Source organism: Coregonus clupeaformis, chromosome 12, assembly GCF_020615455.1.
Source record: "Coregonus clupeaformis isolate EN_2021a chromosome 12, ASM2061545v1, whole genome shotgun sequence".
In the NCBI taxonomy this organism is placed as follows: domain Eukaryota; kingdom Metazoa; phylum Chordata; class Actinopteri; order Salmoniformes; family Salmonidae; genus Coregonus; species Coregonus clupeaformis.
This window is the reverse complement of record NC_059203.1, coordinates 22,316,591-22,338,289: the sequence shown is the minus strand read 5'-3', so window position 1 is coordinate 22,338,289 and position 21,699 is coordinate 22,316,591. Positions and strand designations below refer to the sequence as shown.

Genomic DNA, 21,699 nt, shown 5'->3' with positions numbered 1-21,699 from the left:
ATTATGACCAGGAATACGACTTTCCCGAAGCAGATCATTTGTTTGCTCTCCCCAGGGCAACTGAACTGATTCCAGCGGCTGACCCAAAACATCGCCGGCGGAGGAGAGGCACTCGGAGCGGCCTGCTGGTCCGACTTAGGAGGCGCGCACACCACCCACCGCTTCCAAGTATTCTACTCGACAATCTTCAATCTTTAGTTAACAAAGTCGACGAACTACGGGCAAGGATTTCTTTCCAGAGAGACATCAAGGCCTGTAACATACTCTGTTTCACGGAAACATGGCTCTCTTGGGATATTCTGTCGGAATCAGTCCAGCCAGATGGGTTCTCAGTTCATCACGCAGACAGGAATAAATATCTCTCCGGGAAGCAGAAGGGCGGAGGTGTGTGTATCATGATTAACGACTCGTGGTGTAATTGTAGTAACATAGAGGAACTCGAGTCATTCTGTTCACCCGACCTAGAATATCTCACAATCAAATGCCGACCGTATTATCTCCCAAGATAATTTTCTTCAGTTATATTCACGGCCGTGTATATCCCCCCTCAAGCCGATACCACGACGGCCCTCAAAGAACTTCACTGGACTTTATGCAAACTGGAAACCACATATCCTAAGGCTGCATTTATTGTAGCCGGGGATTTTAACAAAGCAAATTTGAGGACTAGGCTGCCGAAGTTCTATCAACATATCGACTGTTGTACTCGTGCTGCTAAAATCCTCGACCATTGCTATTCAAACTTACGGGATGGTTATAAGGCCCTCCCCCGCCCTCCTTTCGGCAAATCTGACCACGACTCCATTTTGCTTCTCCCTTCCTATAGGCAGAAACTCAAACAGGAAGTACCCGTGCTAAGGACTATTTAACACTGGTCTGACCAATCGGAATCCACACTTCAAGATTGTTTTGATCACGCGGACTGGGATATGTTCCGGGTAGCTTCCGAAAATAATTTAGACATATACACTGAAACAGTGACTGAGTTTATCAGGAAGTGTATAGGTGATGTTGTGCCCACTGTGACTATTAAAACCTACCCTAACCAGAAACCGTGGACAGACGGCAACATTCGCGCAAATCTGAAAGCGCAAACCACCGCATTCAACCATGGCAAGGTGACTGGGAATATGGCAGAATACAAACAGTGTAGCTACTCACTCCGCAAGGCAATTAAACTGGCAAAACATCAGGATAGATACGAAGTGGAGTCGCAATTCAACGGCTCAGACACGAGACGTATGTGGCAGGGTCTACAGACAATCAGGGACTACGAAAAGAAAACCAGCCACGTCGCCGACACCGACGTCTCGCTTCCAGACAAGCTAAACACCTTCTTTGCCCGTTTTGAGGATAACACAGTGCCACTGACGAGGCCCACTACCAATGACTGTGGCCTCTCCTTCTCCATGGCCGACATGATTAAGACATTTAAGCATGTTAACCCCCGCAAGGCTGACCCAGACGGCATCCTTAGCCGCGTCCTCAGAGCATGTGCAGACCAGCTGGCTGGTGTGTTTATGGACATATTCAATCTCTCCCTTTCTTAGTCTGCTGTTCCCACATGCTTCAAGAGGACCACCATTGTTCCTGTACTCAAGAAAGCAAAGGTAACTGAACTAAATGACTATTGCCCCATAGCACTCACCTCTGTCATCATGAAGTGCTTTGAGAGACTAGTCAAGGATCATATCACCTCTATCTTACCTGTCACCTTAGACCCACTTCAATTTGCTTACCGCCCCAATAGATCCACAGACGATGCAATTGCCATCACACTGCCCTATCCCATCTGGACAAAAGGAATACCTATGTAGGAATGCTGTTCATTGACTATAGCTCAGCATTCAACACCATAGTACCCTCCAAGCTCATCATTAAGCTCGAGGCCCTGGGTCTGAACCCCGCCCTGCGCAACTGGGTCCTGGACTTCCTGACGGGCCGCCCCCAGGTGGTGAAGGTAGGAAACAACATCTCCACTTCGCTGATCCTCAACACTGGGGCCCCACAAGGGTGCGTGCTCAGCCCCCTCCTGTACTCCCTGTTCACCCATGACTGCGTGGCCAAGCACGCCTCCAACTCAATCATCAAGTTTGCAGACGACACAACAGTAGTAGGCTTGATTACCAACAATGACGAGACCACCTACAGGGAGGTGGTGAGGGCTCTGGGAGTGTGGTGCCAGGAAAATAACCTCTCACTCACTCAACATCAACAAAACAAAGGAGATGATCGTGGACTTCAGGAAACAGCAGAGGGTGCACCCCCCTATCCACATCGACGGGACCACAGTGGAGAAGGTGGAAAGCTTCAAGTTCCTTGGCGTACACATCACCAACAAACTGAAATGGTCCACCCACGCAGACAGTGTGGTGAAGAAGGTGCAACAGAGCCTCTTCAACCTCAGAAGGCTGAAGAAATTTGGCTTATCACCAAAAACCCTCACAAACTTTTACAGATGCACAATTGAGAGCATCCTGTCGGGCTTTATCACCGCCTGGTACGGCAACTGCACCGCCCACAACCGCAGGGCTTTCCAGAGGGTGGTGCGGTCTGCCGTACCTACCCGCCCTCCAAGACACATACAGCACCCGATGTCACAGGAAGGCCAAAAAGATCATCAAGGACATCAACCAGCCGAGCCACTGCCTGTTCACCCCGCTATCATCCAGAAGGCGAGGTCAGTACAGGTGCATCAAAGCTGGGACCGAGAGAATGAAAAACAGCTTCTATCTCAAGGCCATCAGACTGTTAAATAGCCATCACTAGCACATTAGACTGCTGCTGCCTATTGAAATCACTGGCCACTTTAAGAAATGGAACACTAGTCACTTTAATAATGTTTACATATCTTGCACTACTCATCTCATATGTATATTGTTACGGGTACAGGTATCCTGTGTGTGTTTTTGTGTTTTTCCTCTCCTTCTGCCCTAATCACAGGTGTCCTTTATGTTCCTGGTTGGTGGTCGTTGGGATGTCCCACCTGTCCGACATCCGTTTGTCTGCTGATTGCTGAGGTGGACCAATCAGTGGACATTCCTCTGTATTGCACCACCTGTTTCTGGTTTTTCACTTACACCTCCCATTGTTTAAAAGCCAGTCAGTTGTGTTTGTTGGAAGACTATTTTTGTATGGATACTGTGGTGTTCTGTGTTTTGTGTACTCACTCATTTGCCGGTTACTCTGTTTGGTAACTTTGTTGTGTGTTTCTGGGAAAAGGGGGATTTAAGCAAGTTGCCCTTGGGCATACATTACCCGTAGGAAGAAAATTGTCTAAAAACACTAGTTAGACCTGAGCGGACCACCCACTGTAATTGTTGTATGATTAGCAGTAGCTTAGCGGTTCTTGAGGCAGGCAAGATCAGTTTAGGTTTTTTTTACATTATTGTTTCATTCCTTGGGTCCTGCTCAGCCCTTTTTCCCAAACCTTTACCGTGTGTTAAAAATAAACATTTTATGTTTGACGGTAGCTTATGGTTGTCGGTGTATTTTTTGTTCTCACTGATTCCATGTCATGATTCTAATTTGCATGAATTATGTTATGGGTCTCTTTTCTATCCACCCTAGACTTTTAAAGCCACGGGGTTCATAACAATATACTGCATTCTATTCTATAATATTCTTCTGTATCTTAGTCCATGCCGCTCTGTCATTGCTTGTCCATATATGTATATATTCTTAAATCCCATTCCTTACTTTTTTGTGTGTATTGTGTACAGTGAGGGAAAAAAGTATTTGATCCCTTGCTGATTTTGTACGTTTGCCCACTGACAAAGACATGATCAGTCTATACTTTTAATGGTAGGTTTATTTGAACAGTGAGAGACAGAATAACAACAAAAAAATCCAGAAAAACGCATGTCAAAAATGTTATAAATTGATTTGCATTTTCATGAGGGAAATAAGTATTTGACCCCCTCTGCAAAACATTACTTAGTACTTGGTGGCAAAACCCTTGTTGGCAATCACAGAGGTCAGACGTTTCTTGTAGTTGGCCACCAGGTTTGCACACATCTCAGGAGGGATTTTGTCCCACTCCTCTTTGCAGATCTTCTCCAAGTCATTAAGGTTTCGAGGCTGACATTTGGCAACTCGAACCTTCAGCTCCCTCCACAGATTTTCTATGGGATTAAGGTCTGGAGACTGGCTAGGCCACTCCAGGACCTTAATGTGCTTCTTCTTGAGACACTCCTTTGTTACCTTGGCCGTGTGTTTTGGGTCATTGTCATGCTGGAATACCCATCCACGACCCATTTTCAATACCCTGGCTGAGGGAAGGAGGTTCTCACCCAAGATTTGACGGTACATGGCCCCGTCCATCGTCCCTTTGATGCGGTGAAGTTGTCTTGTCCCCTTAGCAGAAAAACACCCCCAAAGCATAATGTTTCCACCTCCATGTTTGACGGTGGGGATGGTGTTCTTGGGGTCATAGGCAGCATTCCTCCTCCAAACACGGCGAGTTGAGTTGATGCCAAAGAGCTCGATTTTGGTCTCATCTGACCACAACACTTTCACCCAGTTCTCCTCTGAATCATTCAGATCTTCATTGGCAAACTTCATGCGGGCCTGTATATGTGCTTTCTTGAGCAGGGGGACCTTGCGGGCGCTGCAGGATTTCAGTCCTTCACGGCGTAGTGTGTTACCAATTGTTTTCTTGGTGACTATGGTCCCAGCTGCCTTGAGATCATTGACAGAATCCTCCCGTGTAGTTCTGGGATGATTCCTCACCGTTCTCATGATCATTGCCACTCCACGAGGTGAGATCTTCCATTGAGCCCCAGGCCGAGGGAGATTGACAGATCTTTTGTGTTTCTTCCATTTGCGAATAATCGCACCAACTGTTGTCACCTTCTCACCAAGCTGCTTGGCGATGGTCTTGTAGCCCATTCCAGCCTTGTGTAGGTCTACAATCTTGTCCCTGACATCCTTGGAGAGCTCTTTGGTCTTGGCCATGGTGGAGAGTTTGGAATCTGAATGATTGATTGCTTCTGTGGACATGTCTTTTTTATACAGGTAACAAACTGAGATTAGGAGCACTCCCTTTAAGAGTGTGCTCCTAATCTCAGCTCGTTACCTGTATAAAAGACACCTGGGAGCCAGAAATCTTTCTGATTGAGAGGGGGTCAAATACTTATTTCCCTCATTAAAATGCAATTTAATTTATAACATTTTTGACATGCATTTTTGTTGTTATTCTGTCTCTCACTGTTCAAATAAACCTACCATTAAAATTATAGACTGATCATCTCTTTGTCAGTGGGCAAACGTACAAAATCAGCAGGGGATCAAATACTTTTTTCCCTCACTGTATATGTTGTGAAATTGTTAGATATTACTGCACTGTCGGAGCTAGAAGCACAAGCATTTCGCTACATCCGCTATAACATCTGCTAAACACGTGTATGTGACAAATAGCATTTGATTTGATTTGACTTTGAAGATGCAAAATATGTTTTACTGTGAAACAAACAAGAAATAAGACCAAAAAAAACGTACAACTTGAGCGTGCATAACTATTCACCCTCTCAAAGTCAATACTTTGTAGAGCCACCTTTTGCAGCAATTACAGCATCAAGTCTCTTGGGGTATGGCTCTATAAGCTTGGCACATCTAGCCACTGGGATTTTTGCCCATTCTTCAAGGCAAAACTGCTCCAGCGCCTTCAAGTTGGATGGGTTCCGCTGGTGTACAGCAATCTTTAAGTCATACCACAGATTCTCAATTGGATTGAGGTCTGGGCTTTGACTAGGCCATTTCAAGACATTTAAATGTTTCCCCTTAAACCACTCAAGTGTTGCTTTAGCAGTATGCTTAAGGTCATTGTCCTGCTGGAAGGTGAACCTCCGTCCCAGTCTCAAATCTCTGGAAGGCTGAAACAGGTTTCCCTCAAGAATTTCCCTGTGTTTTGCCCCATCCATCATTCCTTCAATTCTAAGCAGTTTCCCAGTCCCTGCCGATGAAAAACATCCCCACAGCATGATTCTGCCACCACCATGCTTCACTGTGGGGATGGTGTTCTCAGGGTGAGGAGAGGTGTTGGGTTTGCGCCAGACATAGCGTTTTCCTTGATGGCCAAAAAGCTCAATTTTAGTCTCATCTGACCAGAGTACCTTCTTCCATATGTTTGGGGAGTCTCCCACATGGCTTTTGGCGAACACCAAACGTGTTTGCTTATTTTTGTCTTTAAGCAATGGCTTTGTTCTGGCCGCTCTTCCGTAAAGCTCAGCTCTGTGGAGTGTATGGCTTAAAGTTGTCCTATGGACAGATACTCCAATCTCCGCTGTGGAGCTTTGCAGCTCCTTCAGGGTTATCTTTGGTCTCTTTGTTGCCTCTCTGATTAATGCCCTCCTTGCCTGGTCCTTGACTTTTGGTGGGCGGCCCTCTCTTGGCAGGTTTGTTGAGGTGCCATATTCTATCCATTTTTTAATAATGGATTTAATGGTGCTCCGTGGGATGTTCAAAGTTTTGGATAGTTTTTTATAACCCAACCCTGATCTGTACTTTTCCACAACTTTGTTCCTGACCTGTTTGGAGAGCTCCTTGGTCTTCATGGTGGCGCTTGCTTGGTGGTGCCCTTTGCTTAGTGGTGTTGCAGACTCTGGGGCCTTTCACAACAGGTATATATATACTGAGATCATGTGACAGATCATGTGACACTTAGATAGCACACAGGTGGACTTTATTTAACTAATTATGTGACTTCTGAAGGTAATTGGTTGCACCAGATCTTATTTAGGGGCTTCATAGCAAAGGGGGTGAATACATATGCACGCAGCACTTTTCCGTTATTTTTTTCATTTCACTTCACCAATTTGGACTATTTTGTGTATGTCCATTACATGAAATCCAAATAAAAATCCATTTAAATTACAGGTTGTAACGCAACAAAATAGTAAAAACGCCAAGGGGAATGAATACTTTTGCAAGGCACTGTACACAGATGTAAAGATTAAGACAAATTGTATATTTTATATGAATATATATTTTTAAAGTCATTCAAGTATAAATTACCTCTTTAATTACCAAATGTACTGCAAATTCCGGTAACTTTGGGAAATTACCGGTAGTTTTGCAACCCTAGGCTTGAGCAGTCATGTCTGTGGGTATTAATGTTTACACAGAAAGTGGAAAAACTGGTTTAAAGTAAATCAAGGATATAACCACTTGCGAACCTGTTTGGTTGTTTGTTTTGATTAGTTGTTTTCTTGTCTTTTTTAAACCATTTAAAAACCTATCTAGGTACTGATTGATCATTCATGAATCCTGTTGATGATTCAATGTGTAAATATTTTAATTGTGTCTGTCCCTAATAAATAAATAAATCCATGAAAACCGAAGACCCAGAGCTCTGACTTGATGTATAGTATGTTACTGTACAGCCTCTGTGTTCCAATTGAAGTGCTTATAGTGACCAATCTGCCATTTTCGTACCATATACGGGATGTAAGTATAAAGGTCTACGAACCTGTGTTTGTTAGTTATAAGATTATCTTACCTCAATATAAAAGGTGTAGTACTGACACTTTTCCTAGTTTAGGCCCCCCGTGACATTATCATATCTAGTATGCTAAGACAGTTCAGGGCAAGCTTTTTCAATTAAATATTTCCATTCTATCAGAAGATAAATAAAGTCAACGAAATTAGTATAAATGCATCAAACTAAATTAATGTACAAAAATAACCTTAGGTATTCTATATACTTTAGCGGTAATATCCTTATATACATCCCAGACCTGGGTTCAAATACTTGAGCCGACCTTTATTGAGCTTTCCTGTTGTAATGGAACCAATAGAAAAGTCCCAAAAGTGCAAACAAAGTATTTGAAATATTTCAAATAGTATTTGAACAAAGGTCTGATACATCCCTTGACTAGGTGACTATGAGATCTGACAGTGTGAACACCCTCTCCTCCAGTTCCTTCTGTGCACTGTGGACCACCCGGCACCTGAACTCTGAGCCGTAGTCCTCTGTGGTGGGGCTCAGTTTGAGGAAGCTCCACATAGAGTAGAGGCCGTTGATGTTGAGGCTGGGTGGGGAGTTGAAGACCTGGCGGGTGGGGACCCCCTGTCCATCCTTAAACCACGTGACAGACACTTGTTCGGGACAGAAGTCTTTGATGCAGAGGTTGAGCGTGCACTCCTCATCTGGGAGAGGGAGTAGTGGCTCACACTTGATGAACATCACGCTTGGAGGAGTACCTAGTGAAGAAGACACATGGGTCCTATTCATTGGGCATCAAATTGAAGAACATTGCCTGAAACAGGGAGGGAGTACCTGGACTTGCCCAATAAGAAATGATCATTAAAATTTTCAGTTGCAAAAACGTTTTGCTATGATAAGCCCTAATGAATATAAAATGATGACGCAAGCACATTACGTTTGTGCAAAAAAGTTATCAGAAGACACTACCAACTTATCAGGGGAAGACTATCTTGAATATCAGCTCCATCAGTTATATTTTGTCGATGCATTTTGAGCAAAATTATGAAAACCAACAAATATAATTCAATTTCCAGGATGTAAATTTGCATTTAATCTACACATTATGACAATTACCACCATATAGCCTAGCTTTGATTGACAGAATACATTTGTGTAAACACGTAAATAAAACAGAGGTCTCAAACTGGTGGCCCCAAGACAAAACGAGTTTGTGACCCCTGTGCTAAAATGAACACGTCTTTGATTAGTTACCTTGTGTGTTGATATGATAGAGAACGTCTTTGTATCCCGGCCCGGGGAAACTGGAGTGATACAAGCGGCATGTGTAGACCGCCCTCTCGTCTTCCTGAGCCACGGTCAGTTCAATCTTACTCCACATGCTGTACATGCGCTCGTGGTCAGAGAACGGTCCATAGTTAGTGGCTGTCCTCACCTGCTCCCCGTCGTTTCTCAACCACTCGAGATGGAGGTCGTCTGGGTAGAACTTCTCGACCCGACAGCATAGCACCAGCAACCTCTCCACCTCTGGGATCTGAGGCATGCTGGAGATGTGAAAGAATGATGGAGTCACTGGGGAAAATGTAAAGAGAACAGTGTGTTAAGTCAAAAGTGGCACATTTCTAGATATTGGTACAGATTCAGTTGGATGGACTTTGCTGTCATTTTTGGTTGTGTTTTATGACTGACAGTGTATTCAATTCTACTCGATTGATGAGGAAAAATATTAATACGTCCACTCATTTATATTGCTCTCAAGACCCACTTCAAGCTCGGACTACTACCTGACTTTGAATACAGAATAGTTCCGCATGACTGTACTGGTTACATTACCTTATTACATTATTATAGATATTCCATTACCTTTTACACTCACAGTGGTCTCTCTGGTGATCTTCCTGCCTCTGTAGAGCACAACACACAGGTACTTAGCCTGGTCCTCACTGACTGACAGACAGATGGACAGGGTGGACACGTGATGCACGCTCTCAGAGTGGATGTTAGCCTGGTCACTCATGTCCTTATGGCTCAACAGCGCCATTGATTGACTGTTGGATGCTGCGGTACAGTCCGTATTGGCTGTTATCTTGTACCATTTCACTTTGAGCTCTCTCACTCGTACTCTTTTAATGGTGCATTTTAAGTTGGTCGGCTTCATGGCGTAAATTATGGTGGGTTTGATGATGTCAGAGATGCTGGGTGGATCTGAGGAAAAATACACAAACATTATGACAATGATCATGTACATCGGTAGTCAGCATGCTACTTCAGTTTTCACCATGCTGTCAGTAGTCACCATGCTACATCAGTAGTCACCATGCTACATCAGTAGTCACCATGCTACTTCAGTAGTCACCATGCTACTTCAGTAGTCACCATGCTGTCAGTAGTCACCATGCTACATCAGTAGTCACCATGCTGTCAGTAGTCACCATGCTACATCAGTAGTCACCATGCTACTTCAGTTTTCACCATGCTGTCAGTAGTCACCATGCTACATCAGTAGTCACCATGCTGTCAGTAGTCACCATGCTACATCAGTAGTCACCATGCTACTTCAGTTTTCACCATGCTGTCAGTAGTCACCATGCTACTTCAGTTTTCACCATGCTGTCAGTAGTCACCATGCTACATCAGTTTTCACCATGCTGTCAGTAGTCACCATGCTACTTCAGTTTTCACCATGCTGTCAGTAGTCACCATGCTACATCAGTTTTCACCATGCTGTCAGTAGTCACCATGCTACATCAGTTTTCACCATGCTGTCAGTAGTCACCATGCTACTTCAGTATTCACCATGCTACATCAGTAGTCACCATGCTACATCAGTATTCACCATGCTGTCAGTAGTCACCATGCTACTTCAGTATTCACCATGCTACATCAGTAGTCACCATGCTACATCGTAGTCACCATGCTACAAGGTGTGCAGGCTTTGGTTCTACCCCAGCACAACAGAACACACCTGAATCTACAGTGAGGGAAAAAAGTATTTAATCCCCTGCTGATTTTGTACGTTTGCCCACTGACAAAGACATGATCAGTCTATAATTTTAATGGTAGGTTTATTTGAACAGTGAGAGACAGAATAACAACAACAAAATCCAGAAAAACGCATGTCAAAAATTTTATAAATTGATTTGCATTTTCATGAGGGAAATAAGATTTTGACCCCTCTGCAAAACATGACTTAGTACTTGGTGGCAAAACCCTTGTTGGCAATCACAGTGGTCAGACGTTTCTTGTAGTTGGCCACCAGGTTTGCAAACATCTCAGGAGGGATTTTGTTCCACTCCTCTCTGCAGATCTTCTCCAAGTCATTAAGGTTTCGAGGCTGATGTTTGGCAACTCGAACCTTCAGCTCCCTCCACAGATTTTCTATGGGATTAAGGTCTGGAGACTGGCTAGGCCACTCCAGGACCTTAATGTGCTTCTTCTTGAGCCACTCCTTTGTTGCCTTGGCCGTGTGTTTTAAGAGTGTGCTCCTAATCTCAGCTCGTTACCTGTATAAAAGACACCTGGGAGCCAGAAATCTTTCTGATTGAGAGGGGGTCAAATACTTATTTCCCTCATTAAAATGCAAATCAATTTATAACATTTTTGACATGCGTTTTTCTGGATTTTGTTGTTGTTATTCTGTCTCTCACTGTTCAAATAAACCTACCATTAAAATTATAGACTGATCATTTCTTTGTCAGTGGGCAAACGTACAAAATCAGCAGGGGATCAAATACTTTTTTCCCTCACTGTACTAATCACTTCTTGGATGTCAACGTACCTGTGAAAAAATACCTGTAGAAGACCATTGCACCACCGATGACGGAGAAGACCAGAAGAACACTAACAAGACTAGTAACTACCATCAGTGTTACAGCATTAAACCCTGGATCTGATGAGAGAGGAGTTATAAGTACATGTTGATTAGCTGATGAAATACACTATAAATACACTGAAATTGACTTTCAGTCCATTGAAATACACTGTGTATAGTAGTGTTCAGTTGAATCATTTTTAAAATCACCCAATTGCATTTGTTCTATTCTCATTGTATTTATGATCTGTATTTGTCTTTATGTCCTTTGTATGCTTAATGACATCTTTTAATTTCTGCACAGAGCTGCAAGCAACATTTTCCCATGGGGACAATACAGTATAATTTGTTATGAATCCCAATATGAAGTGAATAGGAGAGCGGTGTATTGGCTTCCCACCTTGCACGGTCAACAAAATGCTTTTGCTGTATTTCCCATCAGGGTAGGACCTATGTTCGATGTGACAGATGTACATGGCTCCTCCGCTCCCTACGGTTGTAGCCTGGACAGTGATGTGACTGCTGACACTGTAGGTGCCGTCTGGATTGGGCACAGTCATTCCGGTGCACACGTCACGCGAGACGGTCCCGCGAGCCATGCTCCCACGGGCCACCCGGGAGCCATTTTGGATCAGCCAGGTCACGGCCAGATTCTCTGGGTAGAATCCCATGATGTCACACATCAATGTCCTTTCCTCCCCCTCCATCACCATGGCTGTCTCTGGGAGGGACACTGAGGGTCTGGCTGTAGGGAAAAGATGGAGGAAAGAGAGTGAATTCATTTCCCTCACTGTATCCTAGTTCACACACAATCAAATACATTGTACACACAGCCTGAGTGTCAAGTTGTGAACTAAGCCTGAGTGTGAAGTTGTGAACTCAGGCTTGTTGTGAACTAAGCCTGAGTGTGAAGTGAACTAAGCCTGAGTGTGAAGTTGTGAACTAGGCCTGAGTGTGAAGTTGTGAACTAGGCATGTGTGTGAAGTTGTGAACTAGGCCTGAGTGTGACATTGTGAACAAAGCCTGAGTGTGAAGTTGTGAACTAAGCCTGAGTGTGAAGTTGTGAACTAAGCCTGTGTGTGAAGTTGTGAACTAAGCCTGTGTGTGAAGTTGTGAACTAAGCCTGTGTGTGAAGTTGTGAACTAAGCCTGAGTGTGAAGTTGTGAACTAAGCCTGTGTGTGAAGTTGTGAACTAAGCCTGTGTGTGAAGTTGTGAACTAAGCCTGTGTGTGAAGTTGTGAACTAAGCCTGTGTGTGAAGTTGTGAACTAAGCCTGTGTGTGAAGTTGTGAACTAAGCCTGTGTGTGAAGTTGTGAACTAAGCCTGTGTGTGAAGTTGTGAACTAAGCCTGTGTGTGAAGTTGTGAACTAAGCCTGTGTGTGAAGTTGTGAACTAAGCCTGAGTGGGTGTAAGGTAAAGCCATGTCATTATTTAAACAATAAGATACACCCATTAGGATACTACTGGAGGCCTTTTCTAAACTTTCACAGCAATATCAATACTATCGTAGCATCAGTGGAGGATGGTGTCACTTTAAAATTGGAGGACCGGCTCATTGTAATGACTGGAACAGTATCAAACACACTCCATTCCAGTCATTACTATGAGCCGTCCTCTTTTCAACAGCCTCCACTGCATATCATTGCTTCATTTCCCGCTGGGCTAAAATGTTCTGGTGATAAAACGTACAAAAGAAGGGGCACATATAGCATATCAGACAGCACCTGATACTTCCAGCTGAGAGGAGACTTTGTATATGTTGGGAGTGATGATCACTCTGCAGCGGTAGAGTCCCTCATCAGCCACAGTCACGTTGAACAAATGAAGGGAGGCATTGCCCTGAAGCAACCCTGTTTGGTCGACTTGGGACCCTTCACGATGCACCTTGCCGCTCTCGTTCTGGAACGTATATACTAGGTGCTTTATGGTCTCTTTATCCACCATGATCCCCCACTCGACCGTGATTTTCTTCAGCGGTACATGTTCAGGATTGTTGAAAAAGCAGTTTAAGGTAACGTCCGTGCCAGCTAAAATGGCGATCTTCTTTGTAGACTCGGCATTTGCACCTAAAAAGTCCAAAACACAAACCAGTTTAGGTGATATCTTTTTATCTCAGTCATGAGAGTTTGGGATTGAGTGCCTTGCTGCTGTATTTTAATATTGCACGACTGCAGCATGTAGCTTGCATGTATTTAATGATATCACCCTGATTCACAATCAATACATAGGATACAATCCTTTATTGGTCAATTTGCACAGATATTTCTTTTTTGCTGTCACGGGACCCAACCTGACACACTGGAAGCAGCACCCCTGGGAGCACTTAGGGGTAAAGTGCCTTGCTCAAGGGCGGTAGGTAGTATACAGGGATATTAAAGCTGGCAATCCTACGGCTGCCAGATCACTCCTTGCATATTTCCCCACAGGCAGCTCAAGGGTTCGACCGGCAATCCTCCGGTTAACAGCCCGCCTCTCTAACCACGATGCCCCATAATCAAAACGGACAACTATTCTCTGCTGTTTCATAAAAAACATGCATAGCATTAAGAGCTACTGTAGGATATCTTCCCATAAATGTAGTAATGCAACGATAAAGATTACATGTGAAAAAATTTAGAATAACTTGTTCTGTAGCCAAGGCAAATACTGTTGTTCGCTTCTAGGACTGACTTTGACCTTTGTCCCACTACTCCTAAGAAACCTGTAGTTACACTACAAAGACAATCAAAACACTGGACAGTTTTTCCTCTTACCTTTACAATGCAAAATAATGAGTATAATCGTAATGACATGTTTAATATCCCAGCTGCTATTCATTGGTAGTCACCTTGGATTTTTTACTGTGGCAGGTGCATTGGGACTGGAGAGCAATTCTGAAAGTAAAAACTTCGACACGGATCTCAGTCATGTGCGTTCCCATGCTCCAATTGAGTCACAGGAAAGCTCATAAGTTACCAAATATGGACTTGGTTACTTAACAGTGAATATTGTGGTTGTGTGCGTCAGAATGGTCCAATAGAAATAGAACTGAAAATCATTGCCTGACACCGTGTGGGGCTGATTGACGAACCGCATTCTAGATTCTCAACACACTGAAATAAACAGTGAAAGAAAAAAACACAAACAAACACAAAACCAATAAAGCGAACAGTATTTTATTTCAAAATAACTATTTGTAGTAACGTAACATTGTGGCACTGACAGTCTCTATACCGATATGCTTCCATACAAATATCAAATAGAACTTTTAACAAATCAGTGCCAAGCAGGGCATGTCCTTGTAAATGCATTTGCACAACTGATCTCGTAGGTTGCCTTTAACCGACCATCTACCTTTCTCGCTCTCAACCAACCATCGACCTCTTTCTCCCTCTCAACCAACCATCGACCTCTTTCTCCCTCTCAACCGAACTTCGTCAAGCTTTTTGATGACAGCATGGGACTTCTTGGACGAGGCTGCATAGGCCTTCAGCAGCTTCTCGAACAGAGCCTCAGTGTTGGGGTGGGTGCTGAGGAAAGCTTTCTCCAGCACGTACATGTCCACTCCCTTGTCCTCGGGCAGCGACGATATGTAGCTCAGGCCAAAGTCAATGAGGACCAGCTCCATCTCTCCACTCTCAGCGCCCGCCTTCAACAGCATGTTGGACGTGGTCAAGTCTCCATGGACAACGTCCTCATCATGCATTTTGGCCAGAATCTGACCCATCTTCTTTGCGAGCTGGTCCAGGCGTTCCTCTGGGCCTTTCTGGGTGGAGGCAATGTGGTCTCGCACTGTGATGGAGCCAACGATGTCTTCAAGGAATATGCAGTGGGAGGTGTAGTCTACAAAGTAGACTACTGGTGCAGATATGCCTAGAGAGAGAGAGAGAGAGAGAGAGGGGGGGGGGGTATAATTAGACACTAATGCAGATCAGGGATAGACAGGAATGTATCTTATCTAATATGTGTACACTACATGGCCAAAAGTATGCTCGACGAACATCTCATTCCAAAATCATGGGCCTAAATATGGAGTTGGTGCCCCCTTTGCTGCTAAAACAGCCGCCACTCTTATGGGAAGGCTTACCACTAGATGTTGGAACATTGCTGCAGGGACTTGCTTCCATTCAGCCACAAGAGCATTAGTGAGGTCGGGCACTAATGTTGGGCGATTAGGCCTGGATCGCAGTCGGCGTTCCAATTCATCCCAAAGGTGTTTGATGGGGTTGAGGCCAGGGCTCTGTGCAGGCCAGTCAAGTTCTTCCACACCAGATATTGACAAACCTGTTCTGTATGGACTTCAGTTTGTGCACGGGGGAAATGTCATGCTAAAACAGGAAAGGGCCTTCCCCAAACTGTTGCCACAAAGTTGGAAGCACAGAATCGTCTAGTATGTCATTGTATGCTGTAGAGTTAAGATTCCCCTTCACTGGAACTAAGGGGCCTAGCCCGAACCATGAAAAAATGGCAGTGAGCTTTACACCACGCCAGCCAACGCTTGGCATTGCGCATGGTGATCTTAGGCTTGTGTGGCTGCTCACCATGGAAACCCATTTCATTAAGCTCCCGATGAACAGTTCATGCACTGACCTTCTTTCCAGAGGCAGGTTGGTACTCGGTAGTGGGTGTTACAACAGAGGACAGACGATTTTTATGCTCTGTGCGCTTCAGTACTCGGTGGTCCCGTTCTGTGAGCTTGTGTGGCCTACCACTTCACGGCTGAGCCGTTGTTGCTCCTAGACGTTTCCACTTCACAATAACAGCACTTACAGTTGACCGGGGCAGCTCTAGCAGGGCAGAAATGTGACAAACTGACTTGTTGGAAAGGTGGCATCCTATGACGGTGCCACGTTGAAAGTCACTGAGTTCTTCAGTAAAGCCATTCTACTGCCAATGTTTGTCTATGGAGATTTCATGGCTGTGTGCTCGATTTTATAGACCTGTCGCAAACGGGTGTGGCTGAAATAGCCGAATCCACTAATTTGAAGGGTTGTCCACATACTTTTGTATATTTAGCGTATGATCTGCGCTAAAACAGTATAGGCCTAGCAATCATCAACATCCTGTATTGGAAAAATTTGACAGCTGTCCAGTTCTGGACACCACAGTACCTCTGCAGTGCGATGCAGCTCTGCAACATACATTTATTTTAAGATTGAAGATTATTGCATAGAACCCCTGTAGTCACTCACTACCTCTTGTTCACAAAAGACGGCTCCCTCTGGTTCTCAGTTGAAGCACTGACGACGGCGCAGGACTGCGTACAACAGTCCGACGCTCTGTCTACACGTTCATAATTCTCACTTGCGATATGGTTTTGGAAACCTTTGAAACTTTACTTTCATATAAATCGAGAAATAATTGTCATAAAACCAAAAAGGTAAAATTACTACATCCTTTTAACACGACCCCCACAAGGCCAAGAGAAAGGAGATTACCTGTTCTAATTAGCTACGTTATCTAACGTTTAATTAGCTATCTAACATTAGCTTCTCCGAACATCTATGTGTAAAGGAAAGATGCCAGAAAAGTGTTGTAACTGAGAAATACGGTCAGCTGCAACTGTGTTAAAACAGTGTACACTATAGTAAGCATATGTTTAGCATTTAAAAAATGATTTTGATGTGATATGAAAGTAGAGGGTTTTATGTTTCTAGAACCGTATCACAATTGAGAATCAATTCAGGTTTAATGGAGTATTTGTCAGTTTTGGCTGCCAGAGACAGTTTCCTGTACCTCTGAACAGATAAGGTCCTTAACAGTAGGCTACAGTGGGAGAACAAGTATTTGATACACTGACGATTTTGCAGGTTTCCCTACTTACAAAGCATGTTGAGGTCTGTAATGTTTTATCATAGGTACACTTGAACTGTGAGAGACGGAATCTAAAACAAAAATCCAAAAAATCACATTGTATGATTTTTAAGTAATTAATTTGCATTTTATTATATTAATTTATATTATCCCGAGTGGCGCAGCGGTCTAAGGCACTGCATCGCAGTGCTTGAGGCGTCACTACAGACCCGGGTTCGATCCCAGGCTGTGTCACAACCGGCCGTGATCGGGAGTACCATAGGGTGCCGCATAATTGGCCCAACGTCGTCCGGGTTAGGGGAGGGTTTGGCCCAGGGTCGTCTGGGTTAGGGGAGGGTTCGGTCGGGGGGCTTTACTTGGCTCATTGCGCTCTAGCGACTCCTTGTAGCGGGCTGGGCGCCTGCAGGCTGACTTCGGTCATCAGTTGAACTGTGTTTCCTCTGATACATTGGTGCTGCCGGGTTAAGCAGGCGGGTGTTAAGAAGCGCGGTTTTAGCGTGTCATGTTTTAGCAAGGATGCATGACTCGACCTTCGCCTCTCCGAAGCCCGTTGGGGAGTTTTAGCGATGAGACAAGATCAAAATTGGGGAGAAAAAAACAGAAGTATCACATTTACATAAGTATTCAGACCCTTTACTCAGTACTATGTTGAAGCACCTTCGGCAGCGATTAAGGCCTTAAGTCTTCTTGGGTATGACGTCACAAGCTTGGCACACCTGTATTTGGGGAGTTTCTCCCATTCTTCTCTGCAGATCCTCTCAAGCTCTGTCAAGGTTGGATGGGGAGTGTCGCTGCACAGCTATTTTCAGGGCTCTCTGGAGATGGTTGATCAAGTTCAAGTCTGGGCTCAGGCTTGGCCACTCAAGGACATTCAGAGACTTGTCCCGAAGCCACTCCTGCGCTGTCTTGGCTGTGTGCTTAGAATCGTTGTCCTGTTGGAAGGTGAACCTTAGCCCCAGTCTGAGGTCCTGAGCGCTCTGGAGCAGGTTTTCATCAAGGATCTCTCTGTAGTTTGTGCCGCTCATCTTCCCTCGATCCTGACTAGTCTCCCAGTCTCTGCCGCTGAAAAACATCCCCACAGCATGATGCTGCCACCACCATGCTTCACCGTAGGAATGGTGCCAGGTTTCCTCCAGACGTGACGCTTGGCAATCAGGCCAGAGGTCAATCTTGGTTTCATCAGACCAGAGAATCTTGTTTCTCATGGTCTGAGAGTCCTTTAGGTGCATTTTGGCAAACTCCAAGCGGGCTGTCATGTGCCTTTTACTGAGGAGTGGCTTCCGTCTGGCCACTGTACCATAAAGCCCTGATTGGTGGAGTGTTGCAGAGATGGTTGTCCTCCTGGAAGGTTCTCCCATCTCCAAAGAAGAACTCTGGAGCTCTGTCAGAGTGACCATCAGGTTCTTGGTCACCTCCCTGGCCAAGGCCCTTCTCCCATGATTGCTCAGTTTGGCCGGGTGGCCAGCTCTAAGAAGAGTCTTGGTGGTTCCAAACTTCTTCCATTTAAGAATGATGGAGGCCAGTGTTCTTGGGGACCTTCAATGCTGCAGAAATGTTTTGGTACCCTTCTCCAGATCTGTGCCTCGCCACAATCCGTTCTCTGCGCTTTACGGACAATTCCCTTCGACCTGGCTTGGTTTTTGCTCTGACAACTGTTGGACCTTATATAGACAGGTGTGTGCCTTTCGAAATCATGTCCAATCAATTGAATGTCCCACAGGTGGACTCCAAGTTGTAGAAACATCTCAAGGATGATCAATGGAAAGAGGATGCAGCTGAGCTCAATTTCGAGTCTCATAGCAAAGGGTCTGAATACTTATGTAAATAAGGTTTCTGTTTTTTATTTTTAATACATTTGCAAAAAATGTCTGAAAACCTGTTTTCGCTTTGTCATTATGAGGTATTGTGTGTAGATTGATGAGGAAAACATGTAATTTAATCAATTTTAGAATAAGGCTGTAATGTAACAAAATGTGGGAAAAGGGAAGGGGTACTTTCCGAATGCACTGTATAGGCTAAATGTGAAGCGCCCAGTGGCAAGGCAGTGGGAGAAGATGGACTTTGGTTGACATTCTGCTAATTTCGTCATTGATGAAACATTTGATGTCCATACATTTTTCTGTTTCCAAAACTACGAACTCCAATACTTTACCATTTGCAAAAGTTAAGAAATTGCATTGTTTAGGAGTGCAAGGTCGAATTGAGTTACTGCACACGCACTTCATACATTCCATAACGGAAATATGCAACTGAATGCGCCAATAGGATCTCACTAACACGTGCTTGGTTCTGCCCATTATGATTAACTTACTCCAATTTGAAACCACAGCCTCTGGTCTAGGTCTATCTTGGGTTAGTTATTTAAAAAATAATTGGCTAAAAGCTAGCAAGTTGAAGTCTGTATGTGTACTTTCGTTTGTACCACCGCAAGGTAAAGCAACGCACGAGTTGAAAATATTGAATGCATGCGGTACACAGAACGCACCGCAGCACCCCCATCGTAGCGTTGCGGACTGCTCCATTGCCAAAGAATGACTTCCGACGGAAAGCAATGCATCTGGTGGACATGAAACATACCTCTAGGCCGCTACGCCTCCAGTTGAGTAACACAAATGTATATGATACGTTTTTATTAAAAGTATGAATTTCGCGCGACCAGTTATCAATACTCAACTCCGCCTTGATATAAGAGTACGGAGATGAGCTTTCCTCAGCTATATCTAGGGTTAACGCTACTCACCAGCTTTTCGACAGCGAAGTATTGAGCGCACCTCTTGCACGGTTCTGCGATGTGTGAGTTTTTCATCCAACAACGGGTGTCTATACAATTTCGGAAACCTTTCTTTTACAATGGTTGGCTTGCCCAAAAACGACCCCTGATATACACGAGCTTCTGCACCCTGTTTTATCAGTTCTATATTCTTTAGAAACTGCGGGAGGGCCACGCTGGTCCCCGCAACAGCCATGTTTACAAATCGCTGTATCGCCCCTCTTCCTGGCAGTTGGCACAATTGCATGTATTTGAAACGGCTGCCACCTTCCGTTTCGGCGTAAAACTGACGAGGATCATAATTGAGCAACTGTATGGAACTTATATTAACAAAAACATTGTCTTTCCAAAAAAAAAATACACTTACTGTAGCAGGTCCGATCCATACGGCTGTGTGCCTCCAGCCGACGAACTACACTTCCTCCCCAGTTACGATAGCACACAGGTGTTCGAGCATGATAGATAGCTAATTAGCACAGATGGTAGGTTCTATCTTCAGTCTGCCTTCCGTAAACAAGGCTGTAACATGGAGATATGGCCGTGTGGGAACAGTAACCCTAACCATATAAAGATGTGTAGTCATTTAAACTAGAGTTTATTTTATTTTACATTTACGTCATGAAGGATACTTTCCTTATGTTTATATTTTATTTAAAACATTATAAAACGTACAATATTTTACAAAAATGCGTGCCACTCCATTTATTATATGTTACTTTACGTTAGGTTACTTTACATTGGCCTACCAATGTAATAGCGGTTGTACAATATAATGCGAATTGTAGGATGTATAGTATCCTACGTCTTGCTTGCATTTGACCCGTTTAGTATGAGATATTGCGTTCGACTGCTTTAGTATGATATGGTATGTTAGGTTAGGAGTTAAGGTTAGGGTTAGTGGAAGGGTTAGTTTATAGTGTTGCGCAATTATCTGAAATGTAGGTTATTTTTCGGTTTTTAACTAACTAATTGACCAATGTCGGTTCAATTATTTGAAATCCATTTCGTTCTGTTTTTTTTCTGTGAGCTCAATGCAGAGGCTAACGTGATTATACAGTGCATTCAGAAAGTATTCAGACCCCTTCCCTTTTTCGCATTTTGTTACATTACAGCCTTATTCTAAAAATGATTAAATTCATTTTTTTCAATCTACACACAATACCCCATAATGACAAAGCGAAAACAGGTTCTGACATTTTTGCAAATGTTTTAAAAATAAAAAACTGAAATACCTTATTTACTTAAGTATTCAGACACTGTTATGATACTCGAAATTGAGCTCAGGTGTATCCTGTTTCCATTGATCATCCTTGAGATGTTTCTACAACTTGATTGGAGTCCACCTGTGGGAAATTCAATTGATTGGACATGATTTGGAAAGGTACACACCTGTCTATATAAGGTCCGACAGTTGACAGTGCATGTCAGAGCAAAAACCAAGCCATGAGATTGAAGGAATTGTCTGTAGAGCTCCGAGACAGGATTGTGTCGAGGCAAAGATCTGGGGAAAGGTACCAAAAAATATCTGCAGCATTGAAGGTCCTCAAGAACACAGTGGCCTCAATCATTCTTAAATGGAGAAGTTTGGAACCATCAAGACTCTTCCTACAGCTGGCCGCCCGGCCAAACTGAGCAATCGGGGGAGAAGGGCCTTGGTCAGGGAGGTGACCAAGAACCCGCTGGTCACTGACAGAGCTCCACAGTTCCTCTGTGGAAATGGGACAACCTTCCAGAAGGACAACCATCTCTGCAGCACTCCACCAATCAGGCCTTTATGGTAGAGTTGCCAGATGGAAGCCACTCCTCAGTAAAAGGCACATGACAGCCCGCTTGGAGTTTGCCAAAAGGCACCTAAAGGACTCTCAGACCATAAGAAACAAG

General features: G+C 44.1%; 1 protein-coding gene and 1 gene segment (V, D, J or C); both read right to left on the bottom strand.

Annotated features, from left to right (window-relative positions):
* Positions 1-6,910: 6,910 nt before the first annotated feature.
* Positions 6,911-14,182, bottom strand: LOC121578001. The segment is given in 7 exon segments: positions 6,911-8,202; positions 8,699-9,016; positions 9,308-9,649; positions 11,223-11,333; positions 11,656-12,000; positions 12,980-13,321; positions 14,083-14,182. Coding segments are annotated over 6 exon segments (1,665 nt in total).
* A 212-nt stretch (positions 14,183-14,394) lies between these two features.
* Positions 14,395-20,343, bottom strand: LOC121578002 (EKC/KEOPS complex subunit TP53RK). Of its 2 annotated transcripts, none has more exons than XM_041892038.2 (2): positions 20,186-20,343; positions 14,395-15,107 (listed from the first exon to the last, which is right to left on the bottom strand). In XM_041892038.2, exons 1-2 carry the CDS (start codon positions 20,202-20,204, stop codon positions 14,629-14,631), a joined length of 498 nt encoding a protein of 165 aa, XP_041747972.1. In that variant the 5' UTR covers positions 20,205-20,343; the 3' UTR covers positions 14,395-14,628. The 2 variants fall into 2 exon arrangements, with proteins under 2 accessions (XP_041747972.1, XP_041747971.1); XM_041892037.2 differs by lacking the exon at positions 20,186-20,343 and adding an exon at positions 19,789-20,112.
* Positions 20,344-21,699: the final 1,356 nt, after the last annotated feature.